Raw genomic sequence first — 22,069 nt, forward strand, 5'->3', positions numbered from 1 at the left:
CCTGGCCTCCGCTTAGCCAGAGTTTTTTGGTTTCCTCGATGTCTGCCACTTTTCATATCCTCCCCGTTGAATTAGATGTTTTGGTCCCCCGAGTTAATGTGATCCATGAATTGTGGTCCTGAGATGTATCATCAATGAACTGACTCACAGCCCGTTATTAGCTCACTGGGTTAATTTCAGTCATTGTGCAAAGGTACTGTTTATAAGGTTGGCAGTCAGCTGAGACTGAACAAATCACTTGGATGAATAACTAAACATTTCTCCTACTGAAAAAGTTCCAGATGAACAGAATCAACTTTTTGGGCTAACATTGCAGAAACAGTGATTAGCATGGTTACCAGCAAGAAGATCCTGTAGTCCAGGGTTTTCTGTGTGGCGTTTGCATGTTCTACCCATGTTTGCATGGCTTCTCTCCAGGTACTCCGGTTTCCTCCCATGGTCCAGAGACATGCAGTTAGTGTGGTTAGGTTAACAGACGATTCTAAGTTGCCCATAAGTGTGAATGGTTGTCTGTCTCTTTGTTAGCCCTGCGACAGACTGGCAACCTGTCCAGGGTGCACTCTGCCTATCGCCCTAAGACAGCTGGGATAGGCTCCAGCCTCCCCTTGACCCTCAGTTGGATAAGCAGAAGAGAATGGATGGATGTATTAACATAAAGATGATTTTGGAAATTACCAAAACTGTTAATTTAGGACAGCTGTAGAATAAACCTTACATTGGGTGGTGGTCTAATACATTTGTTTAACACTGTCTGGTTTAGTGTAAGCAAATTCCTCCCTAGTGGCAATGATAAAAGATGGCACCAGTCTATGCTCGTCTTTCTTTGGCCCCAAAGTCAGTATTATTATACTTCAACCCTGTAACTAAATATTAGAGTGTATTTACACAAATTCTGCTTAAAAAGGCAAATATCCTCCCAGATGTTGAGCTTCTAAGTAACGGCCACCTGCCGCCTTTAATCCGCTGCGCTTGCCTCCTGTATTTAACTCTGTCTTCAATATAAAGGTGTCATAGCAGTGTGACGCAGTTATCCCCCTTAATCTTCAAGACAGCTGTCTGGATTTAGGCAGTGATGATCATAATCCCATTTGGCACCTTGAGGGGCTCGACAGAGCGAACACAAGACAGAGCGCACAAACTCCACAGAAGTTTAACGGCCAATCACAGGAGATACAAGAATTTAACCTTTCTTGATCAGGATGGGGAATACTAAGAGCAGCGCTTTGTCAAAGGAGCTCCTGGAAGAGCTGAAGTCCAACACCAAATACACAGAGGCCGAACTGTGCACCTGGTATCAGTCCTTCCTCAAGGAGTGTCCCAGTGGGAGGATCAGCAAGCAGCAGTTCGAGGGCATCTATGCCAGCTTCTTCCCAGACGCGGACCCCACGGCGTATGCGCGGCACGTTTTCAGGAGTTTCGACACTAATGCAGACGGAACTTTGGACTTTAAGGAGTACATCGTCGCTCTGCACCTCACCTCTGGGGGAAAGACTCTGCAGAAGCTGGAGTGGGCTTTTGGCCTCTATGATGTGGATGGAAATGGAACCATCAGCAAAAATGAAATCCAAGAGATTGTTCGGGTACCTATACTTCATACTAATTTTATCTGTTCTGAATACACTAAAATTACATGACTAAACTGAATTCGCGTTACATTCATCTATTGAATAATCACGATCACTTCTGTGAATGTGTAAATGGACCTTTGATGATTTCAATTTTAAGCCACAGCCTCCTCTAAATTATTCCACTTACAATTACTCAAAGAAAATGTAATATTCCGACGAATATTTGATTAAATTCATCATGAATCATTGGTTAAACCTATAAAATGCGTTTACTCTCCTGCAGTCAATATTCAACATGATTCCTGCTGACGCACAGAAGAAGCTCCCTGAGGATGAAAACACGCCGGAGAAAAGGGCTGAAAAAATCTGGACATTTTTCGGAAAGAAGGAGAACGGTAAACCACACTTTATTAACTCTCATCTCGTTATCTGCTGCACCTTTACAAGGCACAAGCATTTTGTTGACGCTTCTTTTTTTGGTTCTTTGCAGATAAAATCTCAGAGGGAGAGTTCATTCAGGGCGTGATGGACAACAAGGATATCCTACGCTTGATACAATATGATGAACCTCAGAAAATCAAAGACAAGCTGAAAGAGAAGAAGCAGTAGAGTACAGGCTAAAGACAGAGCAGAAAAAAACCTCACATGGTTTTAAGACTGATTTCTGTGGCTATATTTTAACCGCTTTAACCACATTTCTCATTTTTTATTGTAATTAATCATGTTCATGTTCTTTCTGGTAAACTAGTTAAACAGTGTTTCATTTTTTGTCATTGCAAGTAGTAATTAAATAGGGTGATTAGGCACATTTGATAAAATAAAATAAAATAGAAGCTGAACAACTGTGCAATGGATGAATTTTAAACAGTGTAACCGCTCAGGCTAGAACAGGGATGGCAACGTGAATGTTGGGAGTCAAAACAGTGTTCACGTTTAATTGACCAGAATCAATTTCTTCACATTTTTACTTGTGTTGCAATAAATTTTATTAATAACTCCTTTGTGGATCCATATTCACACTTTACAAAGGTATCCATAGGCTGGATTGGACGTTTTTGGCGTGTCCGTTTTGTTTAGCCTCCTTGGTTTAGATGTTGTACTTTGTGTAAACGAGCTGATTTCATGCAGTTAAATCTTTAAATCACACAATTTACAATGGACAGCGCACAAGTTTGTTGGTTATTTTAGTTTGTTCAATTTTGTTCAAATATGTTTTGTACGTTTTTTGTGTAGTTGTGGCAGTGAACACGTTAACTCATTATTTGTTTAAATGTTCTCTTTTGTGTACATGAAAATGAAAACCTGTCTGTAAAGGTGTATGTGTGTTATGTGTTGTGCTTTTAAAGTGTCGTTGTATAACATGGTAATATCCACCAAGGACACTTCAGCCATGTCCTCGACTCTTTTAAAAAGCAGTGTGTCTGAAACATGCATTTTGAACACACTTCCTTTCCACTTGGAATTTGTTTTAACTGATATATTTGTAGTGTTTGCACTGTTTCACAGAGTGACTCATCTCAACCAACTGTAGTTTATATACAACTTTATTTTGGATTATCTTTACACATATATTTACTCTGGTTTGGTTTCCAATGAAACTTAGTTTGGTTTCTGTATTTTAATTCTTAAACGTTTTTAATTACATTTATATTATCTGGACTATTTATTAAACAGCCACTAGACACACCACTGATTTTTATATTAAACAGGTGGAAAATACAAATGAGGACAGAATTATTTGCTCCCTTGTGAAAATTCCTATTTTTAAAGGTAATTTGGAGAGGGAAGGAATTTGCAAAAGCTTTCCCAAACATCCTACTGTTATTTTGGATGCTTATATTTCTTTACTTTGTATACAGAAACAATATTATTTCACATTAACTACCCCCGATGATAACAGTCACTGTGTATCGTTTTTCCTTTTCTGCAGTCTGTTGTTTTAGTCGGTTGATCTGATGGTCTTCTGTCATGAACTTTGGACTTCAGTTCACCCCACAGATTTTCAGTGGGATTCAAGTCAGGGCTTTGTGACATAATCAGCGTCACTCTGAGAACGGGGTATAGTTTCATTCAATCTTTCCTCGGGTTGTCCTCGGCATGCCTCAGTCTGGCTTGAATGTGCCTCTTCTGCAGAGTTTTTCTTGGTCCACAGTCTCAGAGTGCATTTCTCTGCAGGCTTCTAGTGATTGTCTTTTCTGTGAATACACATCCCTACTTGGCTAACTCCTTCACTATCGTCTTGGCAGTTGTCCTGGGGTTAGTAGACACATCTCTCACTAGTTTTGTTCACTTCCTACCTCCACCAGACTTGTTCTGTACTGTATGGCTCTTTTTAAATATCTTAATACTTCTCACTCCAGTTCTTGAAATGCTGTGATAACTTTAGATCTTCATCTCCTGCTTCGTCTAAACTGATTTCTTTTGTTTTTAGAATGATATTTTCTCAAGTGACAGCTCAAACCCTTGCTGAAGTTTTTATACTGTGTAAATTGGAAGATAACACATAGTTTTAGCCTGTTTTACAAGCACAGCAATAAAAAGGTCAGTTTGTCAGGGCGCTAATATTATTGCCCTTTAAGGTTTTTTATTTTTTCTGGAATAATTCGATGGTTGTTTCCAAATAGAAATCATTTATTCGTTCCAAGGAAAACAAGTATGATTAAAAATGGAGAAATCCCTTGCTCTGTTAACAAGCACTTGGGGAAAAGAGATCACTTTTGATGACAGGAATATCCAGCCTGGTGATAGTCACCTCCTCTAACATGTATACCTAAAGACTCCGTTTCCTGACTCTGCAGTGTTATGAGCCGTCCTGACACTCAGTGGTTGCATGCCAGCCTTTTATTGACAGCCAATTTACTCTCTAATACATCTGGCAGCTCTCCAGCGTGTTTTTTTCACACTTGGATTCATTCATTAGATTGAAAGCAAGAAAATCTGGATGAGAGCTCCTTATGAAGGGAATTAGGCTCAGGTTAACAATCCTTCTGTATCAGCCAATCCTATTAGGAGCTGAAGGTCAGTTGAGACACACAGCCAACTCACAGTTAGGATAATGTGGGCTTGGCACAGAGAACGATACACTGCTCCAACATGCTCCCCCGCATAGATCATTTGCTTCCCGCGGTCCAACTTGAATTCATTAGTATATTTTACTTTTAGTTTAACTTTCCTTTGTTAAGCTTAGGCTACGTCCACACTAGCCCGGATAGATGTGAAAACAGCGTTTTCGTCTGAAAACGCTCCGCGTCCACACTAGTCATTTTCAAAGAGTCCACACTAAAACGACCGAAAATGCTGACGTTGCAGTTCTGTGCATGCGTGAAACGCAAGATGACTCGACCTGCGTCATTTCCCTCTGCCGTTTATTTACATTCCGGCTCTTTGAATCGTGGCAGCGAAATGGCAAGACAAAGCAACGAATTTTTCAAGTGGACTGATAATGAGGTGGAGTTGTTGCTCTGAGTCACCAACGAGTACAAGGTTTCCAAAGCAAACGAGAACATCGACTGGGAGACGGACCAGAACAAATACGCAAAATATTGGACCGCCTCAAAGAACAGTATCCGGTTGTTCAGTGATGACGCGACGAATCCTACTTCCGGGCCTAAAGTAGTCTGCGTTTAATATGGCTTTTGTGTTGTTAACATGTTTAATGTTTTGTATTTTCTTCTATTTAATCTCAAAAAGCTCCTAAAACAGTCAGTGATCACTGTTGACCTCCCTCGGCTTTTATTACCGCTAATCATTTATTTAAGCTCAGTTTTTAAAACCTTAGGATGTAACTACAGCCCAGCCTATGCAGCAGTATATGAATGACTAACCTCGTATTGTGGATGGATTATCTCAGTTGTTCTCCTGGCTGAAGTTTGGTCCTTTTACAGCATCCTGCCATGCGATTACATTTGTTCCTGACCACCGAGAACACTCACGTTAACTTTTATCGAGTGGAAAAAAAAGTTAGCTTGTTTAAATTATGCTAACATAGCTGTGTCGCTCGCAGTCACGTAGCACATCATTATATACCAGCTAGCCAAACTTCAGTAACCCTACAAACGTCCCTGCTGTTTAGTTTTCTGTCTTCATTTATGTTGGAAGTGATAACAGAGCTGTACGTTTGAATTTGTTTCCAAAACCCCGCAGTCAGGACATGCTATATTGTATTTAGATAGAAGCTAGCGAGCTAACTCCCTGCTAACTTCTAACTCCGTTAAATGTCATAAATTCCGTTTTCATAGATGCCTGGATGTTAAACTCAATTGTTACACCTGGTAGAGCAGAACGCTGATCATTTTATTAAAGATGAAAGACTTTAGACAGTTCTTCAACTCTCAGTAATGCCACAGTGATCGTTTGATATATGGACCTGCAGCGGAGTTTAGGTCCAGACACGGCTAGTGATGTCAGACTGAACAATCGGATTACATGACTGGGTAAGTGGTCACATGACTGCATCATATGACCAACATGCGTCATCGTTTTAGAAAGTCTGCGTTTTCAAGTGTCCACACTGCGACGGGACAGCTCCGTTTTGAAATGTATGCGTTTTTGAGAGCGTTTTCAAAACGCCGTCTCAGTGTGGACGGGAGGCCAAAACGGAGAGAAAACGATGTGTTTTCAAACGAAAACGCTTTAGTGTGGACGTAGCCTTAAAGCGATAAACAAGAAGACAGTTTGTGTTTGAAGTGACACACAATCCCTTTTTTATGCTAATTAAGAAAGATTCAGGTACTTTTTAGGCATATATTTCAATTTGTGATTAATGCTTAAATCTCCCTTGTTGTTGACTGCCACCTATCTTTTATGGTACTCTGTCACAAAGACACCCAGTGATCTCTAAACACAACACACAGAGCTCTGAAACTCCCAAACTAAATTTAAAGGAAAGTATAGTTAGTTCTCCCTGTTTTCTCTGTATTATTGTAGAGTCTCTACGTTACCTTACAATATAAAGAAATATCAGGGAACTGTTGTTGTGTTGCTATATAAATAAAATTGAATTGACATATTTCATTTGTAGTTTAACACAATAGATAAAGGACTGCTGTGCAGTCAGTTAATATGGAATCTAGCTCTTATTTCCTAAAGTGGGATGAGCTATGACTATATAGACAGTGTTTACCTTTCAGTCTGCCTTTGGTAGCTTTTAGGCCAGGATCTAAGGTTGGGACAGCGGGCACAGGAATGTGATCAGCTCTCCTGCTCTGAGGAACACTGGCTGGTCTTGTCCATGCCACAAAGCTGACACACCAAGTCTTTGTGTGTCATGGGGTGCACCTGCTTGGCACTGCTCATCTCACAGTGCAAAATGAAGGCATTTGTTGTTGCAGTGTCCAGGAAGTGCAGCAAGATGATCCTCTACCAGGGAGCAGTGTTTCTGTGGGTGGAGTAGTGCAGAATGAGCTGATCTGACAGGTCAGCTCCACCCATATCTTTGTTGTAGGCCATGATTGGTGGCCTCACTTGCAGTTTTAACCTTGCTAGTGTTTATCTTGAAGCTAATAGTGTAGCCACTGCTTGATTCAGCCAATAAAAAATGTCATCCCTGATTTAGTTGGCTTGGCCTTCATATATTGTGTCAAACCAGTTTTTGCCGCCTTTTTGGAACATGTTGTTGGTCTCAAAGGTACAGTTTTATCTTGGTTTAAATCCTATCTCTCAGAGAGGTCGTTCTCTGTTGCTATGGGGCAACACTCCTTGGCTTCTGCCCCTATTTATTGTGGTGGTCAAGGGTCCGTGCTCGGTCCTGCTCTTTTCTCTTTGTACATGTTGCCGTTGGGATTAATTTTTAGAAAACATAACATCTCCTTTCACTGTTATGCCGATGATATCCAGATTTATTTACCTTTGAAATCTGATGTGACTGCTTCTTTGCAACCTCTGTTCAACTGTTTGCATGAAGTTAAAATTTGGTTATCACATAATTTTCTTACATTGAACGAGAATAAGACCGAAATCATAGTCTTTGGTAGTCACACTCCGCTAGACCAGTTAGCTGATGCCCTAGGCCCTCTCGCTAGCCATCCTTCGTCCACTGTAAGAAACCTCGGAGTGTTCCTGGATGGCTCTTTTAAACTCGAGAAACAGGTGTCCACTGTGGTAAAAAACAGCTTTTACCAGTTGCGTCAGATTTCCAAAGCAAAGCCGTTTCTTCCTTTAAAAGATCTTGAAAAGCTTATCCACGCATTTATTACATCCAGATTGGACTACTGTAACTCCCTCTACTCGGGCCTCCAACACTCCTCTCTTTGCCGGCTCCAGTTAATTCAAAATGCAGCTGCGCGTCTTTTAACAGGTACGAGAATTCATGAACACATAACTCCAATTTTAGCCAAATTACATTGGCTCCCTGTTAAATATCGTATAGATTTTAAAATTCTTTTGTTCACTTTTAATATTTTGAATAATTTAGCGCCCAGTTATATTTCTGATTTACTCCATTCATACAATCCCAACAGGGCACTTAGATCATCCAACCATAGGCTCCTAGCACAACCTAGGACTCGAATGAAGTTGAGAGGCGACCGGGCCTTTGCATCCGTGGCACCCAGACTCTGGAATAACCTCCCCGTTCATATTCGCACTGCCGAGTCTATCCAGTCTTTTAAATTACGTCTTAAAACTTATTTTTTTACTTTGGCTTTTGATTCTGTCTAGTTGGCTGTTTTAGCTTGTTGCGTTGTTACCTATTGTTTGTTGTCCTCTTCTATTGTTTGTTTTAATTGTCTCATGTTTTTATTGACTGTGAAGCACTATGGTCAACACTGTTGTTTTTAATATGTGCTATAGGCTATAAATAAATTTTGATTTGATTTGATTTGATTTTTTTCTTTTTTTACCCCCGTCCTTTTATCCGTCCTCAGGTCTTCTACCTTGCCTTTTATACAGACTTCACAGTGTCCGTGGAATAGCTGAGTACTCACCTGTAAGCTTGTTTAACTTAACTATTTAATGTTTAAATCCAATCTGTATGTTGTACCAGTCTGATCAGGTCTCATATTTGCCATCATTTGGCAATTATTGGCATTATTTGAGGTTTAAAGCTGTTTTTGAAACTTGCAAAATGCGAGTATCTGTGGGCTTGTTAATTTAGCCTAAGTCGAATATAATCACTGGTTCGTGTGTCCATGGGTTCTAGTCGTTGGTACTTCAGCCTGACAGCGGCCTCCTTCACTTGTGTGACCATCTGGGCCTTATATTCATTCTTCCAGTGAACAAGTACTGAATGCAAGTTCAACACCTGGAATCAACTCCAGATCTTGTATCAGTTTAATTCAGAATAATGAGGGAACAGATCTCATATGCTCATCAAACTTGTCAGCTGTTCAGTTTAGTTAGAGCAGAGGTGTGAAACATAAGGTCAGAGGGCCTCCAGTTTTGAAACTTTTGGGGCTTATAAAGTATTTTTTAATAAGTATTCCAGCATTTTCTTAATGATAAAGACATTCATTTTCATTTTTCATAGTCATTCATGTTACAAAACACAGATAAGCAATTAAATGACAGAAGATTTCCTGTTTTGTCACTACTATAATTTTTTTTCTTTTCTTTTTTACAATGGCTCCACAGTACTTAAAAAAGGACAATTTCTGTAAATTAACAAACAAAAATCATTTTTTGTAATTACAGGACAGCCTCGGCAATGAGCTACCAGAACATTCTCTGTAATTTTACACATTTAATTGTTGTAATTTATGACCAAAGACTTGTGGCAGCATTTCTCTGTTATGCAGAAAAAACGAGATGTACTGCTGAAAATAGACTTTCTAAGATACGTCAGGGTTAAGAGTGTAGTTTACATATTTACATTGATATAAAGGGGAGTTTCCCTGATCTGGTCCACAGACGGCTATATAACTTTCACATTGCTGCTTTTTATAAAAAACATCTATAATTCCCAAACAGTTCATGCTAGATGTCTGGAAAACCTCGTGAATTAAAGCTGATATTGATTGTGCCATTGTTCAATAATATAATTCAGGTGTAAAATGTAAAAAAAACCAACCCCATAATAATCATATTTGGATTCATTATATGAAAATCTGTAAGAAACACTTGAGCAGTGTTATGAGCTGCAGGTTTAACATAAAACATGTTCACCAGGTTTATGAGTTTAAATTTTTTTTATTCACATCAATCAGATCTTAAATGAAACATCTTGCAGATGTAACTGCCCATTTCTAAACCCCCAGCCCCCCCTGGCAGAGTTACATAACGACACGCTGTGGCATTTAATTTTCAAAGAGGAGATTTATTTTGGACACTGCATTCCTCACTACACCGTTGGGACAGAGGTCACCTGTGATCCAACATTCTTAAAAACATTGGGAAAATCGGATTAAACTCACGTTAATGAAAACAGTCACCACAGAAGGGCAGTTAACTCAACCGTTATGTCATTGTGGATTCTGGTCAAGAACATTTAGTTGGAACATAACTCGTCACACTTAGTGCACAACATTGAGACACACTTATAAAAACCTCTACAACAAATACACTATTTCAAACCTACACATGAAGCCGTTTTGGGGGTGGGGGTCAAAGCAAAGTCTGAATGTGCTGCAGGGGACGAACGGTCAGTGTTTTTCATAAGGCAGCTAAGCATTTCTTTACTTTTTCACAACTTTTTTTGAGTGCCTGGCAGCTGGATTAAAAGCTTTATTATTTAACTTTGTCCTTCTGGGAACATAGAAAAGAAAAATTATTCCAAAACAAACAAAATGTAAAGACCGCGACAGACAAACACATATATGTAAACACGGACACGTAGTCTACATGCAGTCTCTGATATTTCTATCACCTCGCACTTCCCGCTGCATGTCGACCCTTAAAGATCTTCTCTTTAAGGGTCGACAAAACGTGAAACAGACGACGTTGAACAGTGCAAACATCGAACCAGTATGTACAAATGTACACCGATGCAGAGAAGAATAAATCAAGGACATTCCAGGTATATAACCGTTAGGCACTAAAAGGTGTTTCAGTGTAATTTGGACCACCTTTTCCTCCTTCGCGCTGATTCAAAATAGACCCTGGCCTAAATCTTGGGACTCCATCTTGGGACTTGTGCTGAGTGTAATCAAATCCCGATTGCAAAATGCTTGGAAAAGTTGAGGTTTCTGGATATTTATGCTGTACACTTTCCTTTTTTTAAGTGGGAGAAAGCTCCAAAATTATGGACAAGATAGAGAATACCTTGTTTAACTTCCATAAACTACACCGAAACAGCCATCATGGTTCCACAGAGTGTGCAGCTCTCCACGTACAGTGAAAACAATATATTCAAAACATGCATTTCCACCAAAATGGACCAGCAAATTATGAAAATATATCATTCCAAGCTCTCAGTATGCTTCAGTATCCAAAATAATATCAATAATCAGACTTTTTTTTTGTTTGGTTTACTCAGACTGGAAAAGTGTTGGCTGACGCTAAACTGAACAATTCAAAATACGTACATTTTTTTTAATAATCTCAACTTTACAACAGGTAAACAGCAGAATATGTTAAATGGCATTCAGTAAGCTAATGTGGATTATGATGGGGTTTAAATTTAGAAGGAACATGCTGGTACTTGGGTCCGTTACTGTTAGCTGGACTGTTTTCCTCCTCACTGTTCCACTCAGAGAGAGGATGAGCAGACCTCAGGGGTCTGAACATGCACCGTCCCCGAATCAGTGTCATCAAGTGTTCCTGGATTCTGTGGATGTGTTTTAATACTGAAGACAGGACAGCTGATCCCAGGTCAGGCCGGGACGAGCTATATGTCCATATCCACAGGCCGAACATCGCCGGTTTTGTTCTCCTTCACCCACAGCTCTCTGTCTTTGGCGGGATCCACATTCTGCAGCAGCTGGTCGACGGGCTCAACCATCTGAAAAGATATTAACAGTAATGTGACCCCTTAAAACTTCAGTCTTCATTCAGAGTTAAACACCTAAAGGTCAGGTGCTCAGGAGGTGCTGAGCGGTCAATTGATTGGATAATCTGCCCAAAAATCCCAAAAGAGTTTGGTGACAAACTAAACCACAAACTTTAGTGACAGTTTTTATATAACAACATGTTTCATTACTTGCAAAATCAATGACTTTGACCCAAATGACTTCTTCACAATCAGCTGATTTTTTTCAGGCCCCCAAACTGCAGTGGAGGAGGTCGAAATGCAGCGTTTTTGAGCCCTCATAACCCCACAAGTACAGGAGATATCCACATGAAATGTTCAGGACTGAAAATCAGGAAGCTCATCACCCAGTGTCACAAATATTAGCACATTTTTGAGTCTGTGTGGCCTGGATGTCAAAAAGGAGACCTTATTTTGAGCAGCTACCTGTCCCACCTGGTGACATGAGGCTTTTAACTTTACCCAACATGCACCTTTTTAGGTTTTCTCTTGCAAATGATCAGAAAACAATTTAAACATTCAGGAGAACAGTGCTTCTTTTCCTGTTTCTCTAATTCTCTTTATAAGGAGCTCTTATTCTCAGAGACGTTAACCAGTGCAGTTTATTCAAACTGTGATCCCAAAAATGATTCTAGAAGCAAATCATGCTGTACATAGATGAGATTTTGGACATTTGGAGCAACTCAAAAATGCAAGAACAAGTCCAAGAGGGGAATCCACCTTTTTCCAGATGGGATTCATATCCTCGGACTTCACACTCGGCTGCACAAAGCAAAGAATGTAAGCCTCAATCAAGCCAACGGAAATGCAACATGAGGCCGAGACCATGGTCGGGAGTTCAAGGTTCAAGGTTCTTTATTATTTGTCACATGCATAGTTATACAAGTATAACACACAGTGAAATGTAGCCTGACACGCTCCTCGACATGTGCAAAAATTGGGGGGGGATCACTCTCTGGAGAGCTTTTTGGTCCTTCACACAGCTGTTCCCGAACCACGATGTCATGTTCTGTGTGAGGATGCTCTCCACAGCGCCTCTATAGAAAATCCTGAGGATCTTTGGAGAGACCCTGAACTTCCTCAGTTGTCGTAGGTGATGCAGGCGCTGCCTAGCCTTTTTGGTCTGGACCTGAATGTGGGCAGCCCATGTCAGGTCTGAGGAGATGTGAACACCAAGATACTTGAAGGACTGCACCCTCTCCACTGGAGCTCCATTGATGATAATGGGCTTGTAGTCTCTGTGCTGACCCCTTCTGAAGTCCACCACCAGCTCCTTGGTCTTGCTGACGTTCAGCTGGAGGTGGTTGTCCTGGCACCATGATGCCAGATTCTTCACTTCATCCATGTAGGCCACCTCATCGTTGTTGGAGATGGCACCCAACACCACTGTGTCGTCAGCAAACTTCACAATGGTGTTGGAGCCATGGGTGGCCACACAGTCTGAAGTGTAGAGGGAGTAGAGCAGTGGCGAGAGGACACATCCCTGAGGTGCTCCTGTGTTGATGGTGATGCTGTTGGAGAAGCACCTGCCCACCCTCACCACCTGAGTTCTGCCAGTGAGGAAGTCCAACACCCATGCACACAGACGGCTGTTAAGTCCCAGATCCCTCAGCTTTGTGAACAGTCTGCAGGGCACTATTGTGTTAAACGCTGAACTGTAATCAACAAACAGCATTCGCACATAGTTACCCTGTTTCTTGTCCACGTGGCTGAGAGTGGTGTGTAGGACGTGGGCGATGGCATCCTCTGTGGATCTGTTGGATCTGTAGGCGAACTGCAGCGGATCTGTGGTGTCTGGGATGGAGGAGGAGATGATGTTCTTCAGCAGCCTCTCAAACACCTTCATTACTACCGAGGTCAGTGCAACTGGCCGGTAATCGTTCAGGGATGAGGGTTTGCTGTTCTTGGGCACAGGGATGATGGTGGATCTTTTGAAGCATGTGGGGACCACAGACTTCGCCAGGGACTCGTTGAAGATGTAAGTGAACACACCTGCTAGCTGGTCAGCACAGCAGCGCAGCAGACGGCCGGTGATACCGTCTGGCCCCGCCGCTTTCCTTGTGTTCACTCTCCTCAGTGCCGCTCGGACGTCATGCTCCACGATGCTGGTCACCGGTCTCTCGCTGATGACGTCACTGTCCTCGGTAGTCAGGCGGTAGATAGCATTAGCCGCCTGGCTAACCTCGAAACGGGCGTAGTTTTGTTTTGTTCATATGTGTGATTAAAGGATGTCTGAATGAGAGGGAGACAGGTGGAAAGGTGAACATCCAAGGAGCAGAGGTAGTAAAAGCAACCTTAACTAACTTGGATCAACCATCCAAAGCAACAGAGGTGAAGAGGAGAGTGCAGGCAGGGTGAAGCAGGTGGAGGTGAGTGTTAGGGGTGAGTTGTGACAGAAGGATAGCAGCAAGAGTGAAAGCGAAGGTGGAACGGCTATGGTGTATGGATTAGAGATGATGGCACTGGCAAAAAGACAGGAGGTGGAGCTGAAGATATTAAGATCTAAACTGGGAGTGACCAGGACAAAGGATGATGAATATGGAGGATAAGAAAAAGAAGAAGAACTAATGATGTGAACCAGAGATTTTAACTCAGAATACTGTGAGTCTTCCATAAAGTCTGTGTGCTAACAGAGGCTAAACCAGATCATGAGATTACCGTGGCCTACGGCTGCAACTCCCATCTGTATTCATTAGTCGGGTTCATTGAGCTTCAGTGTTGCTGCACATTTAAAATCTTCCTCTATGCAGACGAAAACAAAAAGTGAGCAATCCAAACGTAAAAGCTGTGTGACTTGAACTGTCCTATATTTTGCTTGCAGATGATTGTATTGGTTTCATCTCTGGTGCGTCTGTCACCTCTGCGGTATTCATGTTGTCAGCTTTCACGCAGAGAGGCGCCCTCATTCTGGAAGCTTCCTACAGCGCTGACAGAAAACGTCTCGTCACATTCAAAGGCCTTTGGCCCTAAATGAGCAGAACGTCTGGGCGGGTTTCTCTGAGGATCTGAGAGAGCTCAGCCGGCGCGCTGCATCAAAGGCTGACGCGGGATCGCCCAGGGCTCGCTCTGTCACAGCACCTACGCTCGCCAGCTCAAGAAGCACGAAGCACGAAGTCGCATCACAGCAGTGACACCACTGCTGATGGTTTACTCGGACCCGTAATGCACCGATTAGCTGATTATTCAGTCTGTTGTTCAGTAAAGGTGAGAATCACCAGACGGTCCACGATATGATGTTATCACAAAACTTCTTATTGCGATTTTTATAATATTCTGCGATATGCTCAGTATGGCAATTACATTTATCGTGACTCAAAGTTCAACTTTGTTAATATCTGTTTTAGCCAATAAAAAGGTGTCACTTCAGTTACTTATTTTCTGCAAAATGAAATTGTCAAGCATACCAACGCTGTCACCGTCTGACATCAGACTGCTACTGAATGGGGTCAAGTCGGCAATTACATGTAATCTGTTACTGATAACACAGCAATTAACTATGATGTTGACATAGACAGAAATCCACATTTAACTACTAAATGTGAGCTCAGCAAACTTCCTGGTCTATAGGAATGTAACCAGAATAAAACCAGCTGGTGGCAAAGACTGATTCACTGATGGTAACATGTTGGTTATCTGTCTGCATTTATACACTAAACTCAATTATTTGCAAAGCTACAACAATCTCTGAGTGTGACTGCAGTCAGTCCAAGTTAGACTGAGCCTTGTATCAGGAGACCTGTGCCTGGTGATCTAAAGATGCTGTGAGTGTGCAACACCCTCAAGCTCCGGGAAACCATTTACTCACCAAAACTAAACTAGGACGTAGCATTGTCATGGTGTTCAGTGTTGGTTTCTCGTTGAGCTGATTTAAGTTTGCTTTGCTAACGTTATTATAGGACAGCGGTGCATGAGATGAGCCCTCTGGTTCATACTGTTCCCATATCACCACACACACATCGCGATGCTATGCTGTATCGATTTTTTCCCCACACCTCAATCATTTGGTTCAGAAAATGTACGTTGCCAGGCGGCCTCTTCACATTTTATAATTTATCATACATGACAAAAAAAAAAGGAACACGTCCCTTTGAGATGCTGAACTTTGGATTTTTCCCCCTATTTTTGCCACAGAAATTATTTATATATCATATTAGTACTACTTTTGATACTTACACCCTCGTTAAGGCACTGGCTTGGTGTAGGCGAGAGGTGTGGCATGGGTTACCCCAAATACTTCCATCAGACTAAGCCTGAATGTGGCCCAAAGAAAACTGCAATGTGTGACCTGTTTTAGGTGGATTAACTAGCCAATATTTTCACTCTGACTCTAAATACAAAAAAAGTTATGATATACAGTGATGTGAGTCTATAAGAAGCAAATCAACTCCATTCAGTATTAAAACCAACTGTTTTAAGGATAATGCGGAACTACAAATTAATAGAATGTAGCTAAAAAGCAGGGATTGAAAAGATGTTTTTCCAAAGTCTGACACTGAAGGCTCTCGCCGACAGTCTCTGCTTGGATCTGGAAAAAAGGGAACTGCAGTGTTACTGTGGAATAAATTAGGGACGCTAGCTTCTGGCTCCGAAGTGTGTGGGTACATCCATCATTTACAAGCCATCTACAATCTTAAGGGTGAGATTTCTGTTTTCATCTGTGAATATGAAATGAGTACACAACATCAGTGGCTTTGGAGACGGATTTAGAGTTCTTGTGATCAAAAAACAGCAGGAAACACAGAATTACAGTTACCAGGAAAACTGAGCGAGAAACTGAAGTGATTAAGTAAAAAATAAGGTGAGAAAAAGGCTCTGCAGATTACACAAAGACTAGAAACCTGCAAAGACAGAAGCAGAAACTATTAATAATAATAATAATAATGGATTGGATTTATTTACGCTTTTCAAGGTACCCAAAGCGCTTTACAATGCCACTATTCATTCACTCTCACATTCATACACTGGTGGAGGCAGCTACAGTTGTAGCCACAGCTGCCCTGGGGCAGACTGACAGAGGCGAGGCTGCCATATCGCGCCATTGGCCCCTCTGGCCAACACCAGTAGGCAAGTAGGGTAAAGTGTCTTGCCCAGGGACACAACGACCAGGACAGAGAGCCCAGGGATTGAACCGGCGACATTCCAGTTACAGATGCGATTCCCAACCCCCTGAGCCACGGTCGCCCCAAAAGACAAAACCATTACAAAAAAAGAACAAAAACAGGACACAAAATGACAACAGAAGCCAAAATAATACCACAAAAAAGATCTAAAACTGCCACAAACTCACACTCTGGTTGAACATGTCTGTTTCATGCCGTAGGGTCGTATACTGTCGTAAATGCTGCTGAATCCACTCGATCCGCTCCACCTCCAGTTTCTCCAGCTCCTACACGGAAAAGGGAAGACAAATGTCCTACTTAGTAAGACAGACAGCCGATAACCGCTGTACTACTGACATCACGCAGATTATCAGTCCTTCATTAATGAGCAGAGATCCCACCACTGAATATGTTGAAATAAAAATCCAGCTTTTGCTCTTTTCTCTGACCTCATATATAAAACGGCCGAGGTTCTTTCAACACAAGCTTAACTTTTACATTTGAATATAATATCAACAGTATTTAGGAAATATTATATCTTTCAGAGGTTATAAATATGATTTAAAACCAGATAAATACTATTTTTTAGACAAATACCTGCACACAATGCTATTAAGTGTCCACTGTTAAAAACCATAACACCTTTAGTTCATTGGTGTAAATGTTTAAAGTCTAATTACAGAACCTAATTGTACTTATTTGTGATTTTCCTGTACAGTATACATTACACAGTATAAAGTGTCACAGCTCAGACCTAGAAGAGAAGACATGCATCATATTTTGTTTCGGTCTTTTTGGCTCGTGAATCACACACAGCTGTTTACCATGCTGGTTGTCACCATTTCTTCAAACCACTTGGACTGGGTTTGGTTGTAGAGGTCCACACAGCGCATCAGGTCATCACCTGGAAAAAACACATAGCAACACGATGAGAAGAACAGCTGATGGTGTTTTATTTTGTTTCAGCTCTGAATGCATGATCGTGGATCTGCTGGTTAACACGTGCTGCAAGGCCTGTAACGATCAGCAGAGGGCGCTCAGGGATCAGCATTCAGCGAGCGCAGCGCCATCACAGATGAATCCCAGCTTCTCGTCGACCTGTACTATAAATGTTTAGCACCTTTCAAGACGATAGAAGCGTTTAATGAACGGTTTACAGCACACTGCACTTCAGCTATAAGCAGATGTAAGGACATTTCACGTGTCGAGAGGCAGCTTTGTTTTACTGTGAGCGGAACGTCTAATTGTGGGTGTCCACAGAAGAAATCCTAAATTTCAGGAGATATTTTGTTGCTGTATCTGTATATTCAGGCTGTGGACAGCTTTTTGCCTTTATGGTACTTGTTAAAGTTTTTTCCTTGAGCAACTTGTTCAGATTTTAGTTTATTTGCTGTCTCATTTATGTAGACCACAATGACTGTGACTAAGTTTTATGGGGCATACAACAGTATTAATCAGCATGCTTCATCCCTGCAGTAATGCGTTATATAAACAGTTACTTTAATAATAAAAAATCTTCTTACAAATCATGACCGAAGGGTACTGAATGACCAAAGAAGGATATATTTTTTTCCCTTTTAAATTTGTGTTTAATAAATAATCAAAATGTAAATAACAGTATAGTATTACATTATAATTATATGGACATTCAACATAATCTAATAAAAGATGAATTGACCCAGAAGGAATCACGGCTAAATGATGAGCCTGGATGTCAAACAGTAGGTAAAAGCAACTCCTTTTATATGATATAATTCGAGCAGCCATCTCTCCATCATGTGATACGATCCCTTTACAGTTTAACCAAAATGTAGTTTTCTGCTGTGACGTATCAGGAACAGATATTCAGGTATTCAGATATTCATGGCTGTTTCTGTTCCTCTACGCAGCCGACATTAAACTGATGGTTGTGGTTTTTTAACAGAGCTTAAATTTGTTTTTCATCCCTGAAATCTTCTGTAGATATGTGCTGGAACAAAGGGCCATACTTCAACCTGCCCTCGACCTTGAGGTCCTGTAACTGTGAAATATTCACAGGATGAAGGTAAAGTTTTACATGACTTTTTCATTTCCTCCCCTCACATGATTCAAGTAAAGAATTGAAAGAAACTGAACATTTTATGTGTTTTATATTATAGAAATACTGTATTTTTTATAGTAAATTGATAAAACTGCTTTGATGTTGCTATGTTTGTGTTTTGTTTGTGTTATATTGTATTTCATCAGCACTGTGGTTTTTATTAGTTCAAGCTCAGTTCTTAGACAGTTGCCTTTATATGAGGCTGTAAACAGGATTTCCAATACACGCTAAACGTCGACAGTTAAAACAGATGCACGTAGCTTCTGGCTCTGAAAAATGAAGACGACACACAAGTGCCTCTAACCTGTATTCTATTTAATAGCCACCAGGGGGCGAAACCTGTGAAAACAAAAGGATTTCTGGTCCTCTTGAAGTGTACAGGACCTCTCTAAACACTTTCCTGATGATATTATGGGCTCAGTCACTCGTTTCATTGGGTAAAGACTTGTGACTGAAAAGTCATTAGCCATTGAGCATGCAGTCTGTCCCTCGCTCATCACACTGAGTTTGAAAGATGTTGAAAATGCTATTCTAAGGCTTCAAAACTGGACGACAGCACTGCAGCTACTGTCTATGATCCTAAACATCCTTTTGATGTAGTCTCTCCTTCCAGTTTCTTTACTGCCGACCAAAGACGGCAGGAAGTTTAAGCTCTTTGCATCCTTACACTGAGCTAGGAAAAGAGGAAAACCATAGATGCTTTTTAAAATTCCTTCAGTGCAGGTAAAATGGGTAAAACACCTCCCTGTGTTTAGCAGCGAGTAGTATTTGGCCCAACTTTAAGGTAGCAGCAGCACAAAGCCGACATCAATCACCTGAGCCTCGTGGAAGTTATTGATTAGTGTTGTGAACCGTGACTAATCTACTGAGGGGCGGACAGAAAGATTAGTTCCTGCAGAGCGTTTCCTCTCCAGAGGAGAAATATGGAGGGAAACTATTACAACAGGATCTTTTCTCATCAGGATGCCAAACATAGAGTTTCTTCTCTTTGGCGAGAAAACCCCCCACATCATAATAACAATGCATCCACACAGTCTGCAGAATATTGAACATATGGCTGATATTTTAGTTTAAGCCTTCCACGCTGCAGATGGATATGGAGGATGAAAAATGCATAAAAAATATCACAAATCAATATTTATTTATTAATGTACTTTACAGTAACAGTTTTATTTCTGCACATATTTAACTTTTAATTTGAATTTCTGCATTTAATTCTGTACTTCTTTATGTATTTATTAATGTAAAATAACCAATTAATTTTTTAAGTAATGTATTTATTTTACTTAAGCGATAGAACCCTAACTGTAAAGTTGACCAACTAGAAGCTTAGAAAGTTATTATGCAAACAATAACATGACAATAACGTCTAAAAAGGATATAAAGGCACACACTGTTGTGATGTTAGAGGACCAAATATTCGACTTCCTGTCCACACGCGAGTGCAGAACTTGAGTTTTTGAAAACTTTAGTCTTCAGTGACATAAACAGATGTTTACATGTGTGAGCGAAATGTCAAAAGGCATAAAAAAAAAGGTAAGTTTTCTAAAATACTCAAGTAGGTTTGGGCAGGGTCATCCTGATGTGCTCAGCAAGCAGCTGCTAAGTACAGCTGATAATGATAATAACAGCCAGTGATTCTGCAGTAATACTGACACTACATGTTGTAGAGTAATCAGTTTTATGCAACAGTAACTACACAAACGCGTGAGTGTGCAAACTTTAGACTGCTACTGTAAGTTTGACTTCCCTGTGCAGTACAAAGCTGCAGCCAGGTGAGCTTAGCTCAGCATAAACGTTAGAAAAAGTGGTACGGTAACAATAAGGCTGGTTTCCATCTTCTCCTTTCTTTAAACAAAAACAGGTTTACTGTCCAAAACGTCAAACTGCTCCTTTACCCCAGGAACAAGGGGAACTAAAACCACTTACAAACCTCTTTTATCGTTTCCAGCTGCTCACAGATGTGCTTTAAAACTTCATTATCCTGTTCTTTTATCCAGCTGTTTCAGATTCCTGTAAACTTTCCCCCCTCACATAAAATTCCCTGAATTTTCCATTTATTATTTGACGACTGTACTTTTGTGAGACTTTGACCTCTGACCTGCTTGTGTGGATTTCCGCCGGGCCTTCTTTATGTCCTCCTCCGTCTTATTGCTGAGTTTAATTTCCAGCTGCTGGGTCTTCACCTCCAGATCCTTCTGCCTGTCTGCCAGGGCTTTACGTGCCTGCGGCGCGCACAGAAACAATGAGTCATTCGTGGTAATCCTCAGATTTACTGCACCTACATCTATTACTACAGTCATTATAGCCTTTTCATGCTGGCTTCTGACTTCCGTGCTGCGATCCTGGTCTCATCCTTTAATCTTCTTCTAATCCATACCATTGAGTCTTTCCTCTTATTCTGTACATAGGCAACTCTCCAAGGTTGTGCTGTGATTGTGTTTGAAATGTAAACACAGAATAATATAATAACGGCGATGTGAGCCAAAACAGCCCATTTTAAACCTGAGACATTGAGCAGCAGATATTTCTTTTCAGTTTTATCAGAGTTAAGACAGAAAAACCAAAAAAATAAAGCATAATGCAGATATTAAAAAGTGGTATAGTATAGTACACAGTAAATCTGAAGACTGTTTAAGAGCTTAAGGTAAAAATCTAAAAGAAACTGAAAATAGAAACGTATGTAAAAAGTTGAATATAATTCATTAAAGTGTCTACAGGACAAGAACTTAATAAGTCCATCCATCGCAGTCCAGATCACGAGGACGGCTGTCTAAGTAGTAATGCCCAGACCTCCATCTCCGCGGACCCTCTAGCTCTTCTGGGGGATACCAAAGTGTTCCCAGGCCAGCCAAGAAATCTCTGGGTCTGCCCCAGGGCCTCCTCCTGATAGGACAAGTCTGGAACATCTCACCCAGGAGGCGCCCAGAAGGCATCCTAATAATCGCTCCTTTCAATGTGGAGGAAGAGTAGCGGCTCTACTCTGAGGCTGTCCTGAATGACTGCACTTTCACGCTCTCTCTTCACCACGATGGACCAGTGCAATGTCTGCATCACTGCAAATACAGCGGGTAATGAAAATTACCCTTTTCATACCAAAAACCACGGCCTCAGACTGAGATGCAATTCTCTTTCCAGCTGCTTCACACTGGTCTGCAAACAGCCCAATGTGAGCAGGTCAACGCTCGACGATCTGCAAAAGCAGCGACGAGATCCCGAGGCCCACAAAAATTCTGAACAGCATCTGGACAGCCATGGTCGCAGAGTCCAACACCCAATGAGATGAATCTGACTTACAGCTGGCAATAAAAGGGCCAAGCAATTATAGCGGTTGCACAGGAGGACTTCAATACCCTATACTTCTAAAATCCAGATGCTCTGAGTACACAAAACACATGTAGACTGGTTAGACAAACTCCCA

General features: G+C 41.1%; 2 protein-coding genes across 2 annotated transcripts in view; one reads left to right on the top strand and one right to left on the bottom strand.

The window, feature by feature from the left end:
- Nucleotides 1-1,079: 1,079 nt before the first annotated feature.
- rcvrna (recoverin a) lies at nt 1,080-2,885 on the top strand. The gene is made up of 3 exons (XM_085272128.1): nt 1,080-1,580; nt 1,852-1,963; nt 2,059-2,885. The coding sequence occupies exons 1-3, from the start codon at nt 1,200-1,202 to the stop codon at nt 2,175-2,177; spliced, it is 612 nt and encodes a 203-aa protein (XP_085128254.1). The 5' UTR covers nt 1,080-1,199; the 3' UTR covers nt 2,178-2,885.
- A 6,787-nt stretch (nt 2,886-9,672) lies between these two features.
- Nucleotides 9,673-22,069, bottom strand: part of LOC146576688 (myosin heavy chain, fast skeletal muscle-like) — a 98,979-nt gene continuing 86,582 nt past the window's right edge. Inside the window, exons 49-52 of the mRNA XM_085272130.1 lie at nt 20,750-20,873; nt 17,393-17,472; nt 16,757-16,855; nt 9,673-11,442 (exon numbers count right to left, since the gene is read on the bottom strand). Of these exons, the coding sequence (XP_085128256.1) occupies nt 11,329-11,442; nt 16,757-16,855; nt 17,393-17,472; nt 20,750-20,873 (417 nt within the window). The 3' untranslated portion in view covers nt 9,673-11,328. The remainder of the gene's footprint in view (nt 11,443-16,756; nt 16,856-17,392; nt 17,473-20,749; nt 20,874-22,069) is intronic.

This window comes from Mchenga conophoros, linkage group LG4 (genome assembly GCF_057382185.1).
Source record: "Mchenga conophoros isolate Kocher_MC1m ecotype Shallow Benthic linkage group LG4, M_conophoros_male_GT1.1, whole genome shotgun sequence".
NCBI lineage: Eukaryota > Metazoa > Chordata > Actinopteri > Cichliformes > Cichlidae > Mchenga > Mchenga conophoros.

Excerpts from the sequence above, each read along its gene's own strand:
- rcvrna (XM_085272128.1), top strand. The coding sequence starts at position 1,200 with ATGGGGAATACTAAGAGCAGCGCTTTGTCAAAGGAGCTCCTGGAAGAG. Across the intron at positions 1,581-1,851 it reads AAATCCAAGAGATTGTTCGG|TCAATATTCAACATGATTCC; the intron begins GTACCTATACTT and ends ACTCTCCTGCAG. Across the intron at positions 1,964-2,058 it reads TTTCGGAAAGAAGGAGAACG|ATAAAATCTCAGAGGGAGAG; the intron begins GTAAACCACACT and ends GGTTCTTTGCAG.